The 21,563-nt window shown below is 32.1% G+C and overlaps 1 protein-coding gene across 2 annotated transcripts in view; it reads right to left on the bottom strand.

Moving 5' to 3' along the window:
* The window catches only part of TFEC (transcription factor EC), a 165,457-nt gene that overhangs the window by 10,903 nt on the left and 132,991 nt on the right, over positions 1 to 21,563 (bottom strand). The window contains exons 4-5 of one of the 2 annotated variants that reach the window (XM_015240837.3): positions 17,171 to 17,257; positions 1,690 to 1,804 (exon numbers count right to left, since the gene is read on the bottom strand). In XM_015240837.3, the coding sequence (XP_015096323.1) occupies positions 1,690 to 1,804; positions 17,171 to 17,257 (202 nt within the window). The remainder of the gene's footprint in view (positions 1 to 1,689; positions 1,805 to 17,170; positions 17,258 to 21,563) is intronic. The other variant, XM_072965418.1, reaches the window with a different exon arrangement.

Below are 21,563 nucleotides of genomic sequence, written 5' to 3'. Positions count from 1 at the left end.
CTAGGTAAAAATACAATATCACTTGCTCCAAATGGCATAATAATTTTTTGCAAATATTTAGAAATTTGGAACAGAGTGTTCTTTTAGTGAGAGGCAGTTGCAAAACCTATGGGCTTTGAGTAGTAAAACCTGATTTCTGTTCTGGCTCTCCATTTAATAGCCTTGCGGTCTGTTACCTAAGTTCTTTGTGTCTCAGTCTCTTCATCTGTAAAATTGGTATAATATAATACCTACTTGATAATCATTGTGAAGATTAAAAGAGGTACAGTATGCAGAATATATTAAACTACTTAATCAGAGGAAGGTATAGCTCAGTGGTAGAGCGCATGCTCAGCATGCAGGAAGTCCAGGGTCCAATCTGCAGTGCTTCATTAAAAATGAATAAATAAAATAAATAAACAAATAAACTGCTTAATCCTTTTTATTGTGGCTTCCAAGATTAGGTCATAAGAGACATTTTCCAGCTCCCACTTTGGTGTCCCTTGGATTGCCAGTTGTTATTATGGGGACACTTTAGCAGACCTGTGGAGAGGTCTACAAGGTAAAGAACCAAGGTCATTTGCCAATAAACAGTACTAACTTGCCAGACCCGTGAGTGAACCACCACGGGAGCTCATCCTCCAGCTGTCATGTGGCAAGAGTCTGTATCTCTGGCTAACATCGGGACTGCAATCTTAAGAGAGACTCTGAGCTGGAACAAATTTTCTAATCCATCCCTCTATTTCTGAACCACAGGGGTTGTATGAGATAATACATGTTTATTATTTCAAGCTGTTAAGTTTGGGGTAATTTGTTATACATCAAAAGATAATTAATACAGTGTTCTTTGAATTATTCTAGTTTTTAAAATAGAGGTATAGAACATTTGTACATTTTTACATTTGTCTTTTAAACATATATTAATTAATTTTAGTCTAAGTAATTTGAATGCATAGACATTTTTGAGTTATTGATTAGACACCAAAATGAATATATTGCATTTAGTAAGAATATTGATATTAACTATATAAAAAAATTTAAAGACTGGTGTCTGAGTTCCAAACTAAAAACTTGATACAGAAATTTCAACTGAATTTTATTTTATTTTTATGGAGACACTAACGCTGGACTTATAAGTCAGAAAATCCTTATTTTGATCCATTTCTGCTCCTATTCAGCTGTATGACTTTGGGAAAACAATTCCTCTGATTCCTGATTCCCTCATTTATATACTGGAGGAAACTGACAGTGCCATTATAATTCCTTTCAGTTGCAACAATTTAAAAATTTACTATTGAAAACCAAGGAGTTTTTTAGCCATGTGAGGAAGTTAAATGTGAATCATAAAACCCATAAAACAAGCTCAAAAGGGGAAAATCTAACTTCCTCTAATCTATTAACTTATTATTTTGCAGCCATGTTAGTCAGTTGCATCTTTCAATATCAAAATGAACCTATGTTAAGTGAAGAACTTAGTCAAGCTGTCATATACATATGATAGAGGTTATGTGTTTAGAAATATGCCCAATTACTAAAATAATTAATTAATTCAGCTGAACTGTAAATTATATTAACTTATTGCTTGGTTGTCATAGAATAAGAATATTTTCAAATATTTTTATTTGAAATTCTATTTAGCTTGGAAATGTATGTTAGTCATGTCTTATGTAGTCGACTTTTAAAAAGGATAAAATATAAAAGCAACGTTACCTGTAATTTCTCTTTTCATTGGTAGACTGCTTGGACAGGAAGCACTTGTAAGTCCCATGTTAGCTGATGAAATTCTCTGCTCACCACTATACACGTCCAAAATACTTCCAGATAGCTTTAGAAGAAAAAGGAAGAAAATATCAATCAAATTCTTGGTGAATATTGGTATATTTAGTTGTATATATTGAATGTCATTTTGTTAATAATAATTTGTAATATATAGCATTTTAATTTTAAACAAGAGTATTCATTGACTGTAAAATCATTGTAGGATACTTGTGGATAAGATATGTTGAGAAAAGGTATTTGTGTTTAAGAGAAAGGAGAAATTAGTTCACTTGTGAAGAAAAATTTTGGTTAATATTTACAAAATTAATGAAAGTTTGATCCAGAACATTACCTGGTGAATAAGATTTAGACAAAAATCATTATACATATTAGCAAAGCTGGAAAGTTCACTGTATATCATAAATTAGATATAATGGTTGAACATTTTGGAAGCCTTCCTAATACCATCAGTGCTACCAGCAACTCATAGTCAAGAGGTATTTTACACTGTTAATTAAGTAAGAAACTTTCTTTCCTTCTTGGAAGACATACTTTTTCTCATTGTACACTTAATGTTCTAGATTATTCTAAATATCCCAGCTGGTAACCAAAAGTAGTCTAAAACTGCTTTTGCCTCTAATGGCTATAGTGTATGTCTAATTACAGAAACACTGCAATTCTTAAAGTGCTTCTTGGGAACAATTTTTCAGAATGCTAAGATGCTGTATACACAATTCAAAATTGCACCATTTTGTTATTTGAAATGTGCTTATTGATTTTATCTTATAAGAAAATTAAATTTAAATAATATTCATAACTCAACATTCATTATTTCAGAACAGGCTACATTTAAAAGGTAAAATTTGAACATTTAAAATATTTCCAATCTAAGTATCTTTATTTCATTTCTGGGAAGTCAACCAAGAGCAACATTTCTTCCCTGAAGGACAAGAAGCAATACAAGTAATCAAAAACTATAGCCAGATTATTGCAGACTCCTTAGTCCCACTTTTTGTAAAACTCCAATTCAAACTAAGGGAATTTTCTTAATACTTTTAAAATCAGACTGGAAAGAAATGTAAATAAAGGACACATTATTAGTTTCTGACATAATTAGTTCAAAATTAGTTTCTGACATAATACTCTATTAAACTACATATAATTAATATTGTACATTTGTGAAGAAAAAGAACTTTGAAAGTATAGTGGAAAAGCAGGCTAATACATAAGTGTATGTGCATATCAATAAGAACATTACAGATTGCAAATGGTATTCTGATGTGTGTTTTCATATATCAGTCCTTTTTGTTATTTATTAAAACTCATTTTAATTTTATATAAACTCATTGTTTTAAAATGCATTTTTACTTCTTGGATGTTAGAAGAGAGCTAATTAAGGGGGGCTTTTATTCCTTTTCAATTTTCTCACCTGAAAAATAGAAACAAAGTTGATCAAATTGAATAAATGATGAGTATTAATGGCAGAATAATACAATTAAGAAGAAATTCTAAAAGCAGATATCTCCTTAACATCTGAGTCATTTAACTATATTTGTAAAATTAAAGTCTCCAAGATCTTTTCCTGAAAACCCTGTTAGTTATAAGCTGAGGCATCACCAACCTGAATTGTACATTGTACATTTGAGAAACATAATGGACATGCTAGACAAAAAGATAGGGAGTGAGGGACAAGGAAGAGGGAAGAAACTATGGAAAGGGTACTTTTCACTGAAGAGCTTGAATTCAGATGGATTTCAATGCAGCAGTGTCAAATAACAGAAATGTTTAAGAAGAAAAGAAGCCATATTACATACACACTGCAACAATAAAGTGATAGATTCTTAAACACAGCATTTCCCTGAGTCCATATTACCTGGTCAGACTGTATCCAATGCATTTTTCCTTAGAAATTGGGCTGAAATTCTGATAACGAATCTAATCGTACTTAACTGTAGGTATAGTATATCTTCTCCTGACCTTGGTTATTGTCTAATTTATGCCCTGAAGCACAATGATTAATATCCTATTTAATTTTACGCTGTAGGTACTACTCTGTTTCATGTAAATGGCTAATCACTTTTTGAATATCATTAGACAATTGGTTTCAATTTCAAAGTATGTTACATTTCATGCACTCTAAAGAGATTTTTCTCCATTAAAAGATATGAGGACAATGTTAGTGAAAATTTAAAGATTGCATACACATTAGAAAAGACTTACAAAGCTAAATTATATCTACTGTTGTCAAAAGTATAAGTCACTTAGGTATTACAGTCTAAGTCTTATGTTTATTTCATAGAGTAGTAGGCTACTGGAGAAATATTTTATAAAGAAAAGTTTATTATTCTTGTTAAAAAACAGATTACTTTTCAGTAAAACAAAATCATTAACATAGCAATAAGGAAACGTATTATTATTAGAAACAAACTCACAATTTCTAAAGACATCTAATATAAACTATTTTCAACAAGGTAGAACATACTGCTCAAGACAATTCTTCATTCCAGTAGAAAAAAATGAACTCCTGATCTGAGAAGTGGCTTTGAGGGGAGAGGTGATTGACAGTGGTTCCTGGTGTCCAAGATTCTTACCCTAGATTTTATTCACATCTCCTCTACTAAGATCATAGAGACTGAAATGAATAGGGAACTGACCTTCTCATATAGACACTATTTTTCATAGTAGCCAATATTCCCTAAAGAAAATGTGCTCACAGGTCACAATGTCAAAACATTAGAAGAAAATAACTATTTTAAATATTAAATCACACACAGTGTTAGAAATAGCAAAAGCAAAAATTTTACAAATAAAAAGATCACATGAAAACAAGTTTTTAAAATTAGCCTAATATATATTCCAAAAGAAATAAAGGAAAGTATTTATAATAATTTATGATATAAAATAAAAACAAGTAAGCATAAAAATGGCCAAAATAATCAAGCAGAAATAGAACACATGAAAATATAATAGCTGAATAAAAGAAAACTATAAAATGGAAAATAGAATAACGGATACACTGAGAAAGAAATAAAATAATTAGTGAATTATAAAACCAAATTAAAGTAATCTCTCAGGAGGATGAAGAAAAGGATCAAGAAATAAAACATATGAAAGAAAATCTAATCAGTATGAGGGTAGAATTATTAGAACTAAAATATAGATAAGTATTAGGCATCTTAGAGAAACAAAATTGGAAGAAAGAAAATATTTTAAGAAATAATGAAAAAAAAGAATGGAGATGCATTTCTTAGAATTAACACTAAATAAAATGTCGAAGTCTTTTTCTAAAATCTCATTTTATTTTAGCACTATTTTATTTTGATTTAAAAATGAAAGGGACACCCCACAAAAAAGTAACAAACAAACAAAAAAGAAAAAAAAATGAAAGGGTCTATAGACTATCCAAAGAAAAAGATAGGAAAAACCTACATTCAGACACATTACAGTGAAATTTAAGAATATACAATGACAAGGAGAAAAATATAAAAGCCTAAAAAAAAGAGAGAGAGAAGATTATGTTCAAAAGAACAAGAATCTGATTAACATAAAATTTTTCAGTGACAAATGGATGAAAGAAGAAAGTGAATCAGTATTTTTAAATGTTTAAAGAAAAGAACTTAAAATACTCACAGAGAAAAAAAAATGTGACAATGAATATATATATATATATATATATATATATATATATATGTTCATGTATAACTGAAAAATTGTGCTCTACACTGGAATTTGACACAACATTGTAAAATGATTATAAATCAATAAAAAATGTTTAAAAAAAAAGAACTTAAAATAAAGAGTTTTATATCCAGCCCAAATATCATCCACATATGAGGCCATGATAAAAATATTCTTAGAGGTATAAAATGCTTAAGAATGTTTACCCACAAAGACTAACATTGAAAACAGTTTCAGATGAAGTAAATATGATATAAATAAATAAAAATATGATATGAACAAAACCCACCAACTATCTTGATAAAATAGTTGTCTAAAAAAGAAGAGAGAACCAAGATCGAAGATAAAATGAAATATAAATCATATAACTTAGTATTAAAGTCTAGATAATATCAGTATGATTGGGTTGGAGTAGCGAGGAAACCAATGGACATGAAAGTGACAAAAAAAAAAGTACTAAAGAAAAACATTAAAATATGAGACACACTTGAACAATAAAATAAGATGAGAGAAACAGGTGAAAAATATATCAATAATACAATCAGTGTAAATAGGTCAAACTCCTCAGCTAATAGTTTGACAGTTTGAGTAAAAATGTAATATTTAGATTTTTGTAGCTTACAAGAGACACAGCTTCATAGTAAAAGGCCACAAAGGTTTAAAGTTAAAGGATTAGCAAAGATATATCCAGCAAATTCTAACCGTAGGAAAGCTCATGCAGCTATATTAATATCAGAGAAAATAGGCTTTACAATTAGAAAAATTATTAAGGATAGAGAGAGTCACCATTTAATAATAAGAAAGTCAATTCTCCAAAAAGGCACAGCAATTATGAACCATGCATGTACCTAATAAAATAACCTCAAAATATGTGAAATAAAATGTTTTCAAGCACAAGGAGAAATTAATAAATCCATCAATGTAATGGGAGATTTCAACACATTTCTCCTTGTTTTTGAAGAGTCATATAGACAAAAATAATAAGCAATGTTATAGATTTGAACAACAAAAGAATATTTTGGTCTAATAGACATATATAGTTCTACATCTAAACATTAGAGAATGCACAGTTTTCCTAAGTACATGTGGAACATATATAAATATTGATTGTGTACCCAACAAAAACCCAAAATACAAAAAACAAAAAACTTCAAACATTTCAGAGTCCTTGATTTCCTAAATATTTGGAAATTTTTAAATGACTCAAGAGTAAAGATAAAATCATACTGGAATTTAAAAATAAATAAAAGGTACCAAAAACACACTTGAAGAAACTTCTGAGACATGGTAAAGTAATGCTTTGAAGGAAATTTATACACTTAAGAATGAGAAAAATAGATAAAATTTTGAAATTTGATAAACTAAGTATTTTTTTAAGAAGTTAGAAAAATAACCAAATAAATCCAAAGCAAGTAAAACAGGTAATAATTAAAGATCATAAATCAGTGAAAAACAAGACAAAGCAAAATACAAAAGTTTTATTTTCTTTTTTAGGTTAACAAACTTGACACGCTTCCCATAAGCCTGATTAAGAAGAATAAAGATTAAACAAATGATACTTCAAATGAAAGGAGGATACGACTACAGTACAAGTTGAGATTTATCAGTTTTTTTTTCCCCAAGGATCAGGAATAAACAAGACCAGTATACCTGCTTTTGCCACTTCTATTTAACATAGTATTAGAAGTCCTGACCAGAGCAATTAGGCGAGGAAAAGAAACAAAGTCATCCAAATTGGAAAAGAATAAGTAAAATGATTTTTGTTTACAGATGACAAGATCTTACATTTAGAAAACCATGAGATTTCACACACACACACAGATATGTGAGCTAATAAATTAATTCAGCAAAGTTGCAGGATACAAAATCAACATGCAAAAGCTAGTTACGTCTTTATACACTAACAATAAACAATCTGTAAAGGATATTAAGAAACCAATTCTATTTGCAATAACATCAAAAAGAATAAATTACTTAGAAACAAATTTACATAAGGAGGAAAAGACTTAGACACTTAAAACTAAAAAAAAAATATATTGCTTAAGGAAATTAAAGAAGACATAAATAAATGAAATGACATACTATGTTTTTGATGAGAAAACTTAATATTGTTAAGATGACGATACTACCCAGAGCAATCTACAGATGAAATTCAGTCCCTATTAAAATCCTAACTGGTTTTTGCAGAAATAGAAAAACCCATACTAAAATTCATACGGAATCTCAAGGGACCCTGAATAGCAAAAACAATATTGAAAAAGAACAAAATTGGAGGACTCACATTTACATATTTCAAAACTTAACTGCAGAGCAACAGTCATCAAAACAATATGGTACTGACATAAAGACAGACATACAGAGTGGAATAGAGAGCTAAGAAATTATTCCTCAAATATATCATCAAATGATTTTTGACAAGAGTGTCAAGACCATTCAATGGAGGAAAGACAGCTTTTTCAATAAATGATCTTGGAAAAACTAGACAGCCACAAGCAGAAGATGTTGGACTCTTATCTTACATCATATACAAGAGTTATTCAAAATTGATCAAAGACTTAAACATAAAAGTTAAAGCTATAATACCCCAGAAGAAAATATAATATTGGTGTTGGGTTTGGTGATGATCTTTTGGATATGATACCACAATCACAGAGGGAGGAGATAGGAGGAAAGAATGTTGCCACACAGAACACATGAATCCATATATGCAGAATATTTTTAAAAGATGATGAAATATAAGCATTATCATAATACATATATGCAATGTCATAGATAATTGAGTATTTATTCTATGCCAGATATTAAGCTAAGCATGTTTCATACTAATGACAAATAACAGTATCTCAAGTAATTGTTTTAACAACTCTATAAGGCAAGTTCCAATTTTAAATACAAAATAATTAAAACTCTGAAAAAATAAGTAATTATCTCAAGATCATACAGGTCTGATAAATAGAAGGCTTGGGATTAAAAGGTCTAGGTCTGGCTAACACAAAGGGTGGATTCTTTATTATCTTATTGTTGAAGGATCCTTGCCTTAACAATTTTAATGGTAAGAAGTGTTTTGAATACTCAAAAAAGTTGAAAGCCATTGGAGTATGTTTTTCTAAGTTTTATTCTTTCCCACTGCTGTTTTCTGCACCTCAAATGTCCTTGCATCTTCTTTAAGTATTAAAATCTAACTTATTCTCTAAGGCTCAACTTAAGGTCCAAACCATATCCAACTCTCCCTTATCACATCCTGATTTAATTTTTTCTTCACCCAAACACCATAGTACTAGTAAAGTTGACCACAAATTTAATAATTTAATTTTTTTATCCTTTGTCCGTCTTCATTTATATTCACTCAGCAAGAGAGCGGTTACCTAGTATATACTCTTTTTGTTTCTGAAAACTGATTATTTATATAAAACCCTAAGAACTTTCTGAAGATATATATGTGTGTGTGTTTGTATGTAATACAATATATAATATGCATAAATGCACTATATATTATATATATTTTTGTATATGTGTGTATGTGGTATGTGTGTGATATCTCCCAAATAATCTCATCATAAGTACAAAAAAAGGAAAGAAAATCTTATATGTATATATATTTACATATTATATTTCCAGATAATTTTTCAGTTTAAATACTAAAAGAAAAAAAACTTTTAAACCCTTACATGTATGTTAATGTGTGTATCTATATATCTATATCAAATATTTAATGTGAGTTTCATGGGAAACTGAGGAGAAATTTTGAGTTGTTTGGATTCTCTACTCTGCTTTTCTCTGAAGACATTTATTGTAAACCCAAAATGGCAAAAGTGAGCATGAGACTATTAGATAGAATAACTGTAGGCATAGAAAGAAGATAAACTTCAATCATAAAGAATGAGAACTGTAGGAGAGCATATATCACACAATGTAAGCATACATAAAAAAAAACTGGCATTTAAAAGATTATTTTCTTTCCTTTTGTGTAATTATTCATTTAAACATAGTAAACTAGATTTTTCCAGTTTTAAGACACACACAATTGATCTCCCTCTAACTTTATTTTATTTGCTAAAGCAGGGCTATGAGGTTTGAATGATAAACATTGAAAAGAGAAGTCCCACTGAGTTTTTTTATTTTGTTCTATTATAGTGAATAAAAATAATCTGTTGGGCGGGAGTGGGAGATTCCTGTCCTTGGCCAGCTGGCTTATAACTCAAATAGAAAAGATAAAATACAAAACAGAGAATGGTAACATAAATGCTTTTGCATCATATACTTTATATACATATGAACTATTAGTACTAAATTAATAAAAACAGTAATTTAATGTAAACACTGCCAAAATAATTAGTGGAACCCTCACTTTTTTTATAAGAAGGTCACAATAAAAAATTATTTTTAGTAATTTTATGTACTAAATAGACTATAAAAGTATTTTTACTGTAACCAGAGCACTAAAAACTATCTTGTAAGTAAACAAGCTTGTCAGCACAGCAGATTATATATTACGCTTTTCAAAGCTCAATTTCTACATACTTTATTTTATTGACTATTAGTTTATAAAGTTTAAATTCAGTATTTAAGGTGGTTTCATCTCCAAGCATTGAAAGAATTCCAAAATGTACTTGCTCACCAGTTTTAATTTTGAAGTGTCTATAACCTTCACAATAGCAATGGTTTTCTCTTTCTCCTTCATCATTTTCTTTTCCTTAAACCTGCAAACAATAACTGGGAGAGCTGTGCAGAAACTTCTAAGGTGAACTTTGGTTCTTCCTTGGACTTTAAGACTAATCTGGTCTAGATTGTGATTGACAAAAGTTGCTTGGTATTATGCAGTCCTTTCAAGTTCCAACCAAGCACAGAGGGTTGTTAATATTTACTCAGTCCTCATCTCTGAAATAGTCTTGAACTATAACGATTTACTGAAATTGCCAAATGCCACAAGCACTTACAGATATCTGATTGAAAAAAAATATATATGATAAAAGAAATGAGTGACTATGCACAACCACATCTCTGAAAGGAAGAGGTGAATATAAGCCCAAAAGGTGGAAATTATAGGGAGATAGATCTAAACTCAGAGGCTAAACAATCATTTGGGTGGAATGTGGCAGAGGATCAGATCAGGCTGAGGTCTTTTCAAATCCTAAGATTCCACAGTTCTCAGAAACAGCTTCCTTTGGAGGCTGCTGACACAGCAGAGTGGGTAGGATTTTTGCATTTGCTGTCATAGAGAATTGGATGCAAACCCTTACCTTGCCATTCACTAACTGTATGAACTTGAGTGAGTTACTGAACTTCTTTAAGCCTCTTTCCTCATTTGTAAAATGATAATAGGCAATAATAGTCTCTATCTCATATGTTTGTTGTGATGATCAAATTTTTCGTGGAAAGTATTTTGCACAATCCTTGTCACATAGCAAGTAACCAAGGCATTGGTTATTATTAGCCATTATTATTGTTGTTATCCTTGTTGCTGCTGTTTTTTTGCTATTAAGAAGTTCCTAAACAGTAATGTATAATGGGAACAATTTTTCAAATATTATGTGTGAATTTTAAAGTATTTATTTCATATACATTTGTTGAGATCCTATGATATGACAGGCATTGTGCTGGGTGCTGAGAACAAAATAACGAACAGGTCACTCTTCTAGGCTTCAGGGACACAGCAGTGAGTAAGACAAAATCTACAGCTTCCAGGAGTTTATATTCTAGGGCTTGGGAGCACACAATAAATAAGTGAATAAAATAATAAACAAGATAATCTTTGTAACTCTAATCCTAAGTGTCAGAGGGAATTAATTAAATAAGATATTGGTTTAGGGAATGATGGGATGGGGCCTTTCAGCTAGGGTGATTGTGAAAGGCCTCTCTGACAAGTTGATGTTGACTAAAAATCTGAAGCATGAAGAGACAGTCATGCAAAGATCTGAGACAAAATCATTCCAAGTCCAAAAAAGGAAGTTCAATAGTCCTAAAACGATAGCATGCGTGTCAGTGTTCAAGGAGCAGGAAGAAGGTTATCAAGGCCAGAGGTAAAGTTAAAGGGAAGTGCTGACTATGGTGACGTGTCTGGATTATATTCTGAGGGTTTCAGGAAGTTAATAGAATGTTAAGCAAGAAGAAACAAGATCTAAATTTTGCTCTGTGAAGATCATTCTGGCTGCTGTGTGAACAATAGCTGTAAGGGGGCAAGAAGTAGCAGAGATATTAGGTTGGAGTCTGTTTCTGAAGTTCAAGTGAGAGATGACAATAGCCTAGAAAAGAGTAGAGGAGCTGATAAGAAGCCGTGAGATTCAGGAAATCATGGATGCTGATTAGAAGGGCATACTGATAGATGTGGAGATGCACAAGTAAGAGAGAGAAGAAAAGATCACTTTTTTTTCTTTGAACAGGGGTGGTTCTAGATGAACTAAATGCAGGTTTGGGTGGGGAGGGGGACAAAAACTTCTTTTCAGTCATATTAAGTTTGAGATGTTTGTTAGGAGCACAAAAGGTATCAAGGTAGCAGTAGAATACACAAGCCTAGCATGTAGCGTTCAGGGGAGAGAGCTGGGCTGGAGAAGGGTTGAGATTACCTATAGAACATATGGATATATGAGTAGAGAGGGCTGAAGTCTGAGCTTTGGGACTTTAGCATTTAGATGTATATTAGAGGAGGAAGAAACAGCAAGGCGGTGGGAAAAAAAAAATGGTGCCACAGAATCCCAGATAGTCCTTTACAAATGAGAGAGTGGTCAACACTCTCAATGGCAAATGCCACTGAGATACCAAGTCTGGTCAGAGGGGAGAATTTACTATTGGCTTCTGTATTGGGTGGTTCTAGGAGCTCTTTTAATTGTGAGGGCAACAGCTGTATTGGAGAGTGGAGAACAGGAAGTAAGGAAATGGGAGCAGGGTGAAAATGGAAGCAGAGTTTTCTGGTGGGTAGGGGAGTCATGAAATGGTGAAATATCCAGAGAGGAAGTATATTTTAAGGGAGTGTTTGATTTGGTTTTATTTTTAAGAAATCTTAGTAAAGACAAGTTTAATGCTGATATTTATAATTCAATACATCAGAATAGACTGATGATATAGGAGCAGTTGCTATTTTGAAAGGGAAAGTGCTTGGGAAGGTAAGAATTAATGGTATCTAAGACACAGGTAGTTGGGCTGGATTTAGAGTATGAACTGGGACAATTACTATATTCTAATAAAAGAGATGGCAGAGAAAATCAAAACAGATACAGATGGTTTGGTAGAATTTGTGATACAGAGCTAATGAGTAAATCTTAACTTGATTGCACATATTTCCCTCTCTGAAATATGTTGTGAAAGAGAAATCAGCTGAAAAATAGAGAATGGATGGGGAATCATAGAAATTTGAGGAGAGAAGAGGAGGTATAATTACATCTCAATTAACTGGAATTTTTTTATACCAAAGAACAGCTGTGGTATTGTCTGGTAGGGATGAAAGCCCCTGTGAAATTTTGACAATGTATTGGATGTGAGTGCTGCAAGCAATGTGGTGAAATTTTATCCATTCAGCTTCTCAGGTGAAGCTGTAAAGTATGATGAAAAGAAGTTTAATCAAGGTTGGAGTTTTTTTAGGGGAATAAAATGAAGAAAATCGAGGACATGTTAAGAGTGTTTGTAAGAGAAATGGATATAGTGCTTGACCAAGAATAGGTTAAGGAGGAAATTTTCAAAATGTCATGAGTGGGAAATAATAGCTATTGAAAACGGTGCTGGAGTCAATTTATGTGGAGTCTCCACAAGCTTGAATAATTGGTGAAGTAAGAACACTAGAGTAGTTGCACTGAAAAATAGAATGTAGAGGTCAAAAATATGAAATCAAAATGTTATGGGATAGAAAAATACATAACAACAAGATTTAGGATATCATCACGTGAAAGGATGGTTGGATGGGCAAGAGAAAATACCACTGACATTATGGAGACTGAGAAACTGAGATGTTAAGGTGTTGATGAAAGCACAGCTGATTTGGCTGAATTCTTCTTGCATGTTGGCTCTTTTCAGTCCAGTTTACATAGTTGTGACAGTAAGAACTAATTACAGGTGTCTAACTCTTGATCAAATAGAAATTGAGAGGTAACTTATGCTTAATTATTCTGAGTCTAGTTACTAATCACTCAATATTCATATCTGGGTCAGAAATGCCTGGGCTGAATTGATCCGTGAAAACCTTGATTTATTCCATTCAACCTGGATAAATCTGAAGGACCACCACAAGTGGTCCAAGCTTCCCCTCAGTAGCTTCCAAGTTTTCGACCAGCAGAAGTTAGAACATGCCTAACTTCATTAAGCCTCTATGCAGTGGTCCTGGGATTAATCTTAGCTAAGTGACATCCAAGGTTTCGTGCTTAAGTCACATCGAAGTAATCCCAAAGTGACTAATAGCACAATCAATAGATTTCTCCTGAGATTTGCAATTTCTGTGAGAACTAGAGAACTAGACATAAAATATTTAGAAAAGTGCCTGTGATACAGTAGTGAAAAATTGATAAAAACTATTATTATTGATGAATATCCTCACTTTTGAAGCTTACCATAATGGGCATCTGTTGGTTTAACCTCTCTAGAATTCATTTACATTTATTTTGGTGACAATTCCTGTTCTCCTGGTTCTCATTGTTAATCTAGGTAATTTGTTGTGTGTAGCTACTCAATCCACAGCTCTAGGGTGGGCCCAAGACCCAGAAAATTGGCTGAGGGATAGATATATGACAAAAATTGCTCCAAAAATAATCACCGCAGGGATTTAACTGGAACTAAAGGGAAAAGGAAGCTGTCTTTCTCTTAAATTTTTAAGCCGACTGAATGTATTCATCATGATGCATTTTGGTTACGACAATCAGAAAATCCTGACAGAATAAGCTGATAAAATAAAGAAAAAAATCTTACATAATGTGTGAAATCCATAGGTAAAGAATTCTCCAGGGGCATGTAAACAGCATTTCTTTGCATTCCTCTTGGATTTTCCTCTCCCTTTGTTTCTTTTGTTTTTCCTCAGTTTATTTACCTTCTGGGCAATAAAATCGCTATATAAGTTATATTGTCTTACAACATCATAGAGGCAAAACCTTCTTTTCCTTGAGTCTCCTTTAAAGACTTTAAAGAACATTCCTAGAAGACTCCAGTAACCTGCTCAACATGCCAGAATTGCAACACAAGCTTATTCTGAAAACAATCTCTGGCAAGGGAAATGGGGCCACTAGAGTTGGCTTAAATTCATCAGAAACTTCCCTTTTCTTGTGAAGGAGTGGCTGTCTAAAAAAAAAAGACTGGGTTAGCAAGGAAAAACTGTACATAGCTAGGAATAGGTTATCATAGTGTCTGCTCAATGGCTGAGAATAAAGTCAGTGCAGAAAAAAAACCAATAACAGTTATGGAGGGATGTCCACATACAGTATTACTGAGGAATTTATGGATGACATGAATCAACAAATTCTTTTCATACTTAAGCCCCGTAGGAGCCAAATTCTATCGTCTACAACTGAAAGTTCACTGGCTAATATGCTTACTCAAAGCATTCCTCTGAATCTAACAGGTCTTTAGTTTTATCCACATGAACTATAAAAAAATCCTTCAGAATTTCCTATCTCTGCTCTACTAGCTATTCTTACACATTCTCTTTTTTCTCTTTTTTCTCCTTTCTTGCCTTGTCTAAGTGGTTCTCTTAACTTGCTACTTTGCTGCCTTCATGTCTACCTCTTAAAATCTTAACTTTCCTTCATAACTATGTTTCAAACATCATCTTTTACTAGTGCATTTCAAAAATATCTTAGTTTAGCATGGCTTTTACGTAAAATCCAGGGCAACTCTCTGACTAGCATTTGAAATATGTAAATACATGCAGGATACTAAGATTTAGTATAAGAATAGCCTTGGCAATAAATATTTTTAATTAGTCTCATAACTCAGAAGAAGAAAACAAAATTAGGAGAGATTAAGTGACTTGCACAATATCTAAATTAGAGCTTAGGTTTAACAACAAGATCCATATTCTTTCCCTCTCTGCCTCTCAGGTGTGCCTCACTGCACTGACTCACTGTCATGTAGTCTCTCGACATGTGAATTGTGTCTCACTCAGTTTTTAATTCCCTACAGAGCATGTATTATGATTTGCATATAATAGTATTAAATAAGTATTTGGCTAATTGAACTGCTTGGGTTATATGTAGATCTAGATTTGTCAATGATTGTTGATTGGCCAACAGCAGATACGTCTTAATATAAGTACAGATAGGCCAGTAGTATTGATCTTTTAAAAAGTACATTCTGTGTATCAAAACCAAATTTCCAATATTCATTGTCCCCAGTTTGCACTGACTAAGCCATCTATGCAGCCTCTACAAAACAAGTAAGATAATTTGACAAAGATCATGTTTCAACACACAATTTCAATGAAGTAAGTACCACATACAAGGAAGAGAAGATTACAAGAAATTAATATCATTTCCTCAAACTCAGAAGTTGAATACTATTTAAGAAAATAGTAACCTCATGCTGTGGTAATAGACAGGGAAAAATTAGCATTAATAGCATATTTATGTAGAGAATTAGTCAGATTTCCTATAACTATGCTGCTTGAAATCTGAAGAGAGAAGAGGTAGAAAGAATTGTCACTCCATTCTAAAAAAAAAAAAAAGCCTTCAATAAAAAACTAGATTTTTAACCTCATTTGATTTTTGTCGGATTATACTAATATTAGTGATGTTATAAAGTGGAGGTCCTTTGTACCAGAGAAAAGGAGGAAAGAGATAATTCTCCTTTACATCATCTATTTGGGAATTAGTAAAGAAAAGGATACTTGCTCCAATTTTTTTCTTAAAGTCTGAGATTTAAAATGTCCATCATCAATATTAACACAACTAAGCCCACTGACTTACTGATGAACAGTAATCTACATTATGCCATATTGTCAGAATTCACTTTTTTAAAATGAAATGTTTAAAGTAACAATTAAATTACAATCTTTCGTATTTTTCTCATGTTTTCTAAAAACTCAAACTATAAACAAACCAACAACAATGCTTCAAAATGTATAGAAAGAGCTTGTACACTATTTACAGATTCATTTCTAGAGATTAATGTATGAACAACGAGAAGGCAACAGCAACAAAATAGGAGATAAGATACTACCTCTTCATTGCATATTATTCCAGGAATTTGTGATTTCAACATAGAAGTCTGCCTACGTGCCTTAAAGTAGGGTGAGGCCAGTTCTACATTTTTTCGGTTCATCTTTAACCTTTGTGTATTTGCTCAGAAATAAAGTTGTATTTTTGTTGTTATAAGCTTTTTCTTTCCTTTTTAAGGTGTAGAGCTTCTGAATCTGATAGCTATTAGTTATGGTAAAATATTTTAAATTTAGCCTTGAATTTATAAGAATATACTGATATATTGTGCTTCAAATAAGAAATCTGAAGATTAATCACTCATCACTCATAGAAAATGGTATAGCAGATTAGATATATAATTAGATGAATATTTATAGAGACTAGATAGACAGGTAGATAGGTAGATAGATAAAATGGTATAAGCCTAATTATCTTCCTCAATAAAATTATATATCTTTTTCTGCATCAATAAATATTTTCTAATATTTATCTACATTGTTCTTGTTTCAAAAGTGCAGAAGAAAATGCCATTTACTAATCAAATGAAATTTCTTTTTTTTTAATCATCAGATGCTATTTTTTTTTCAATCTCATTGAAATTAACTGATTCAATCTCATTCAGTCTCCTAGGGTCTGGAAACACTTACTGTTCTTTGCATTAGCAGAGAAGAGTCTGCTCCTTTCTCTTTAAAACTTGATTTCATACTGATTATATCCTCAACAACGTCCTCCATCTAGCAAAATACAATATATTTAGAATATTGTGCATAAAGATAAAATGTGTTTCAGTCTGAATTCAGTAAGAAAATTTTAAGCAATCTTTAGAAGTTTTTTTTAGAATATTTAAATTAAGGTTACATGTGTATCAAAATCCAGAATATTTTAGAACTTAAAATAAAGTAATCCTGACATTCTTTGATCTGTGTCGCTTTTCCTTGCATTTGCTTCTACCAGATGGCAGGTGATGGCTGGGCAAATCACCCTGGGCTAGTCCCTTGGAAATCAGTATCTACATAAATAGAGTGGTTATCATGACTACCTCAAGTCAGAGCTCATATACTTAATGTATAGAGATGACTTCCTACAAATTTTATTTTCCTTTTAAAATATTTTGAAAGCAACTTACAAGTGGATATTCAAATATCAGTAGTCAAACTTTAGCCAATTAGTCCACACAAATAAAAACTACATTGAAATGTATTATCCATCTTTCCGTACTGATCACTAATAATAATAACAACAACAATATGATGAACAACAATAGTAATCACAGATACCTTAAATAGTAACAAACATATAATGCAGGAGATGTTAAAGGAGCTATTCCACATACTTTGCATTCATCAGCTCATTTATCTTTATGAAAACCACACGAAGTGGATACTATCAGTATCTCCATTGTACAGAGGAGGAAACTGAAAGAAAAAGTTCAATAACTTGTTACAGATTATATAACTAACAAGTGACAAAGTTAGAATTGAAATTCTGGATATCTGACTCTGTAGCCCTAACTTAAATCAGCTATTTACTACCTTTCTCAACTCCTGTCTAAAACAGCTTTCCTTTCTGTCTGTACTACAGCTGGAGGAGGTTTTAAAGCTTATATTTTGTGAACATCATGTCCTTCTTGATCTCTCTTTCTCTCTAACTCTAGCTCTCTTCTCACCCGTTATGTTCTCTTTAGTGAAATTTTAAAATATGACGAGAGCAAAGATAGTGGGGATGTTGAATTTACGTAATTGTAGTACTCTGATTTTCCCATGACATATGCAGAAATGACCAGGAGTAAACTCTCGGAGATTCACTGAAGTATTTTGTTCCTATTAATATTATTGTCTAAGCAAGATTTCTGACGACCTTAGAGAATCAAATGTTCACAGAATTCTACTAAGATATACTCCCAAAGGTAATATGCCAAAAAAAGGGAACACTATTCAAATGATAATTTAATAAATACTTTTTGAGCAATTTCTATTGCAAGACCTTGTTTTAGTGCTGGAGCACAAAGTCTGCCCTCATGGAGCCCAAACTATTGAAGAAACTGACAATTAAACAACTTAATAACAAACATTGGTCTCAAGAAATTAAAGTAGGTTGGGGATACAGCTTGATGGGAATAAGTGTTACTGTAGAAAATGGTCAAGGAAGGATTTACTGATATTTGAACAGAGATATGAGTAACATGAAGAAAGGGTAGTCCTTTGAAAGAAAGCAAAACAAAATACAGACCTCAAGGTAGAAACAAGCTCAGAGTGTTTGAGAAAGAGTGAGAGGCCAGTGGGAACAGAAGAGTTAGCAAGAGCAAGAGAGGTTTTTGAGACGAAGATAAATAGTAGGCAAGGAACTTACAGTGAAGAATCCTCTAGACTAGTAGCATCCAACTAAAATTTCTGCAACAGAAAGAATGTCTTATACCTGCACTTCCAATACAGTAGCAACTAAACACATATGGCTATGAGCACTCAAGATGTGGCTAATATTACTGAGGTACTGAATCTTAAATTTCATTCAATTTTTAAAGATTGCATTGAATTTGAATTAATTTAAAATTAAATATAAAAAAAAACCAACATGTGACTATTGGTTACCATATTCCAGAGTGCAGCTCTAGGCCCTGTTCTGCACTTTGATGTTATTACATGTGCATCGAGAGATCTTTAAAGGATCTGGGATAATAAATACATATGTTTTGTTTCTTCTGGTTAGTCTACTGTCTGAAAGTTTTTATGTATATTATTGATTGTTACCAAACTCAAATTTTAACTTCATGATATTTTTCTCATTCATATTCTACCATTAAATGGACAACAAATTTGTACTGAACAGATACGAAGAAAGCCTGATGGAAGAAGGCTGCTAAACACAATGCATGAGAAATGCTTTACTTTGGAGTAATTCTGGTAGTTTCAGTAAAATTATGCATGCCATTTGTCCTTTTCTCTTTCTAGAAGCTTACATCATAAATGACCCAGTCTTTTGCATCTGTAATTTTTCCCTCTTGCCTATAAATATGCTCAGGTTTCTCCTATTCTGGAAGAAAATCCTTGTTTACTACATGTGAAAGTTTATCCTCCTTGGAGACTCTGCTTTTGCCTTTAACATCTCTATCCTTCATTTCTCCATGACTCCTCCATGAGTATCTTTTCCCTTAATTAATTGGAGACACTGTCTCTTTCATTATCCTAAATTGATTTTAAGATCTAAAATCTAACCCAAAACTTTGCTTCACTGCTTCTAGGAATCTTCATAATTAATCACCTTTGAATCCAGTTACTATTTTAAGAAAGATAACAAACACAACATTTTATATCAGAGGAAACAGAATTAACAGAATAGACAAAACAATTATGAATCAGCAGAATAAGCATTAAGCATTCTTCAAAGTGATATATGAAGATGATGAAATACAAAGAAAGATGTAATTTTTTTAAAGAACATAATGTTTTTTGACTAAAATAAAAATGTAGATAACAGGTATGGAAAGTATGAGATTCGAAAACAAAGGAAAGCGTTTGTAAGGTTTGAGAGATTAAAAGTGAAGGTCTACAAAAGACCAACATTCAAGCTTTTCAAGAATGCTGGGTTCAAGAAGATGATAGGGTAATATTTGACGTTTTAAAGGTGAAGGATTTTCAACCTAGACACTTACAACCAATGAAATATCCTTTAAGTTTGTGCGTGAAATAAAATTTTTCTTAGGTATAAAAACTCAGAAGTTTTTGACCTTTGGAAAACACTCTTTCAGGAAGTATACGAATCAGAATTAAGTAAAACTATGAAATCAATGCAAAATATAAGAATGAGTAACAGTAAAATGTTTATGGTTTAAATAATAAGAATATATATATTCTAAAAATACCAATTTAGGAAGATAGATGAAAACAAGAGGGAGATAAGATCTTACCCAGGTACTCAGGTAGAGTTTTACTTACGGGTATGACATAGGTATTGCTAAACAATGATATAGTTACAGAAAAAATGTAACTATGTGTCTTAAATTAGGAGTAACGAGAGAGAGAAACTTAACCTGTCCAAAGAAGGCTAAAACAAAAATGGTAAATAAACAGAAAGCACCGTAATTAAAAAACATGAGAAAGATAACTCCTAAATCCTAGTGGTAAAGTAATTGTATGAATATAAATGAGTTAACATACTCATTTATTGTTCAAATTGGATTTTTAAAAGGTATTGTAATAGTGTGTCTTTAAGGGACACATTTACCATAAAGGAATAGAGAGAGTGGAAAATTAAGTGAAAGATTTCTGTCACAGCAACAGGTGAATGAAATCTAAGAAAAAAATAAATCAACGATTGTAATTGAATATTTTACTCTCAAAATCATAAATCTGAATTTAGCCTTCTTGTCACCTATTCTCTAGGCCATGGCCTAGGTCCTGTTATCCTCTAAACACTTCATTTCTGAAATCTTAAATTCCATTATCTCACTCATCAAATGCAATCTTCCTTTTAAATCCAATCTAGACCCCCTGAGGTAGATCAACTGAAGAGTTTTCATTTTATGACTCTCTATGCCTTTGCCCTATTATCTGTCTGCCCAACCATCCCAAACACCCCAGGAGTTCAATCTCTCCACTTCTTATTAACTTTAAATTCAAAGTAGAATGGTTCTTGCCCACCATCCTACCGAAATTCCTTTTGTTGCTATTTTCTTCGAGTGCTTGACTGCCAAATTCAATAGATATTTATCTGTCCTTATTTTACTAGACTGCTGCCACCTTTGAGTGTGTGGGTCATTTCCTCCTTCTTTAAACCAACTCCTTCAGTGGCACCACCCTAGTTATCTTTCACTTTACAATCTTGTGCCCCTTAAATGTTGGTGATCTCTTCAAGCCCACCCTTGGTTCACTATACTTCTCACTGTATTTATGTTCTCCAGGAGCTCTCTTTCTCATCCAAGTTTTTAAGTACCACCCACAGGCTGACAATCCTTAAATCTCTTCCTCCAATCTAGATTATTCCTCCTTAAGGCAAACTTGGATATCTAGCTGTCACCAGCATCTCCACGTGGTGTTCTCACAG

Source organism: Vicugna pacos, chromosome 7 (genome assembly GCF_048564905.1).
Source record: "Vicugna pacos chromosome 7, VicPac4, whole genome shotgun sequence".
NCBI classification, from domain to species: domain Eukaryota; kingdom Metazoa; phylum Chordata; class Mammalia; order Artiodactyla; family Camelidae; genus Vicugna; species Vicugna pacos.
This window is presented reverse-complemented; position numbering and strand designations above follow the sequence as displayed.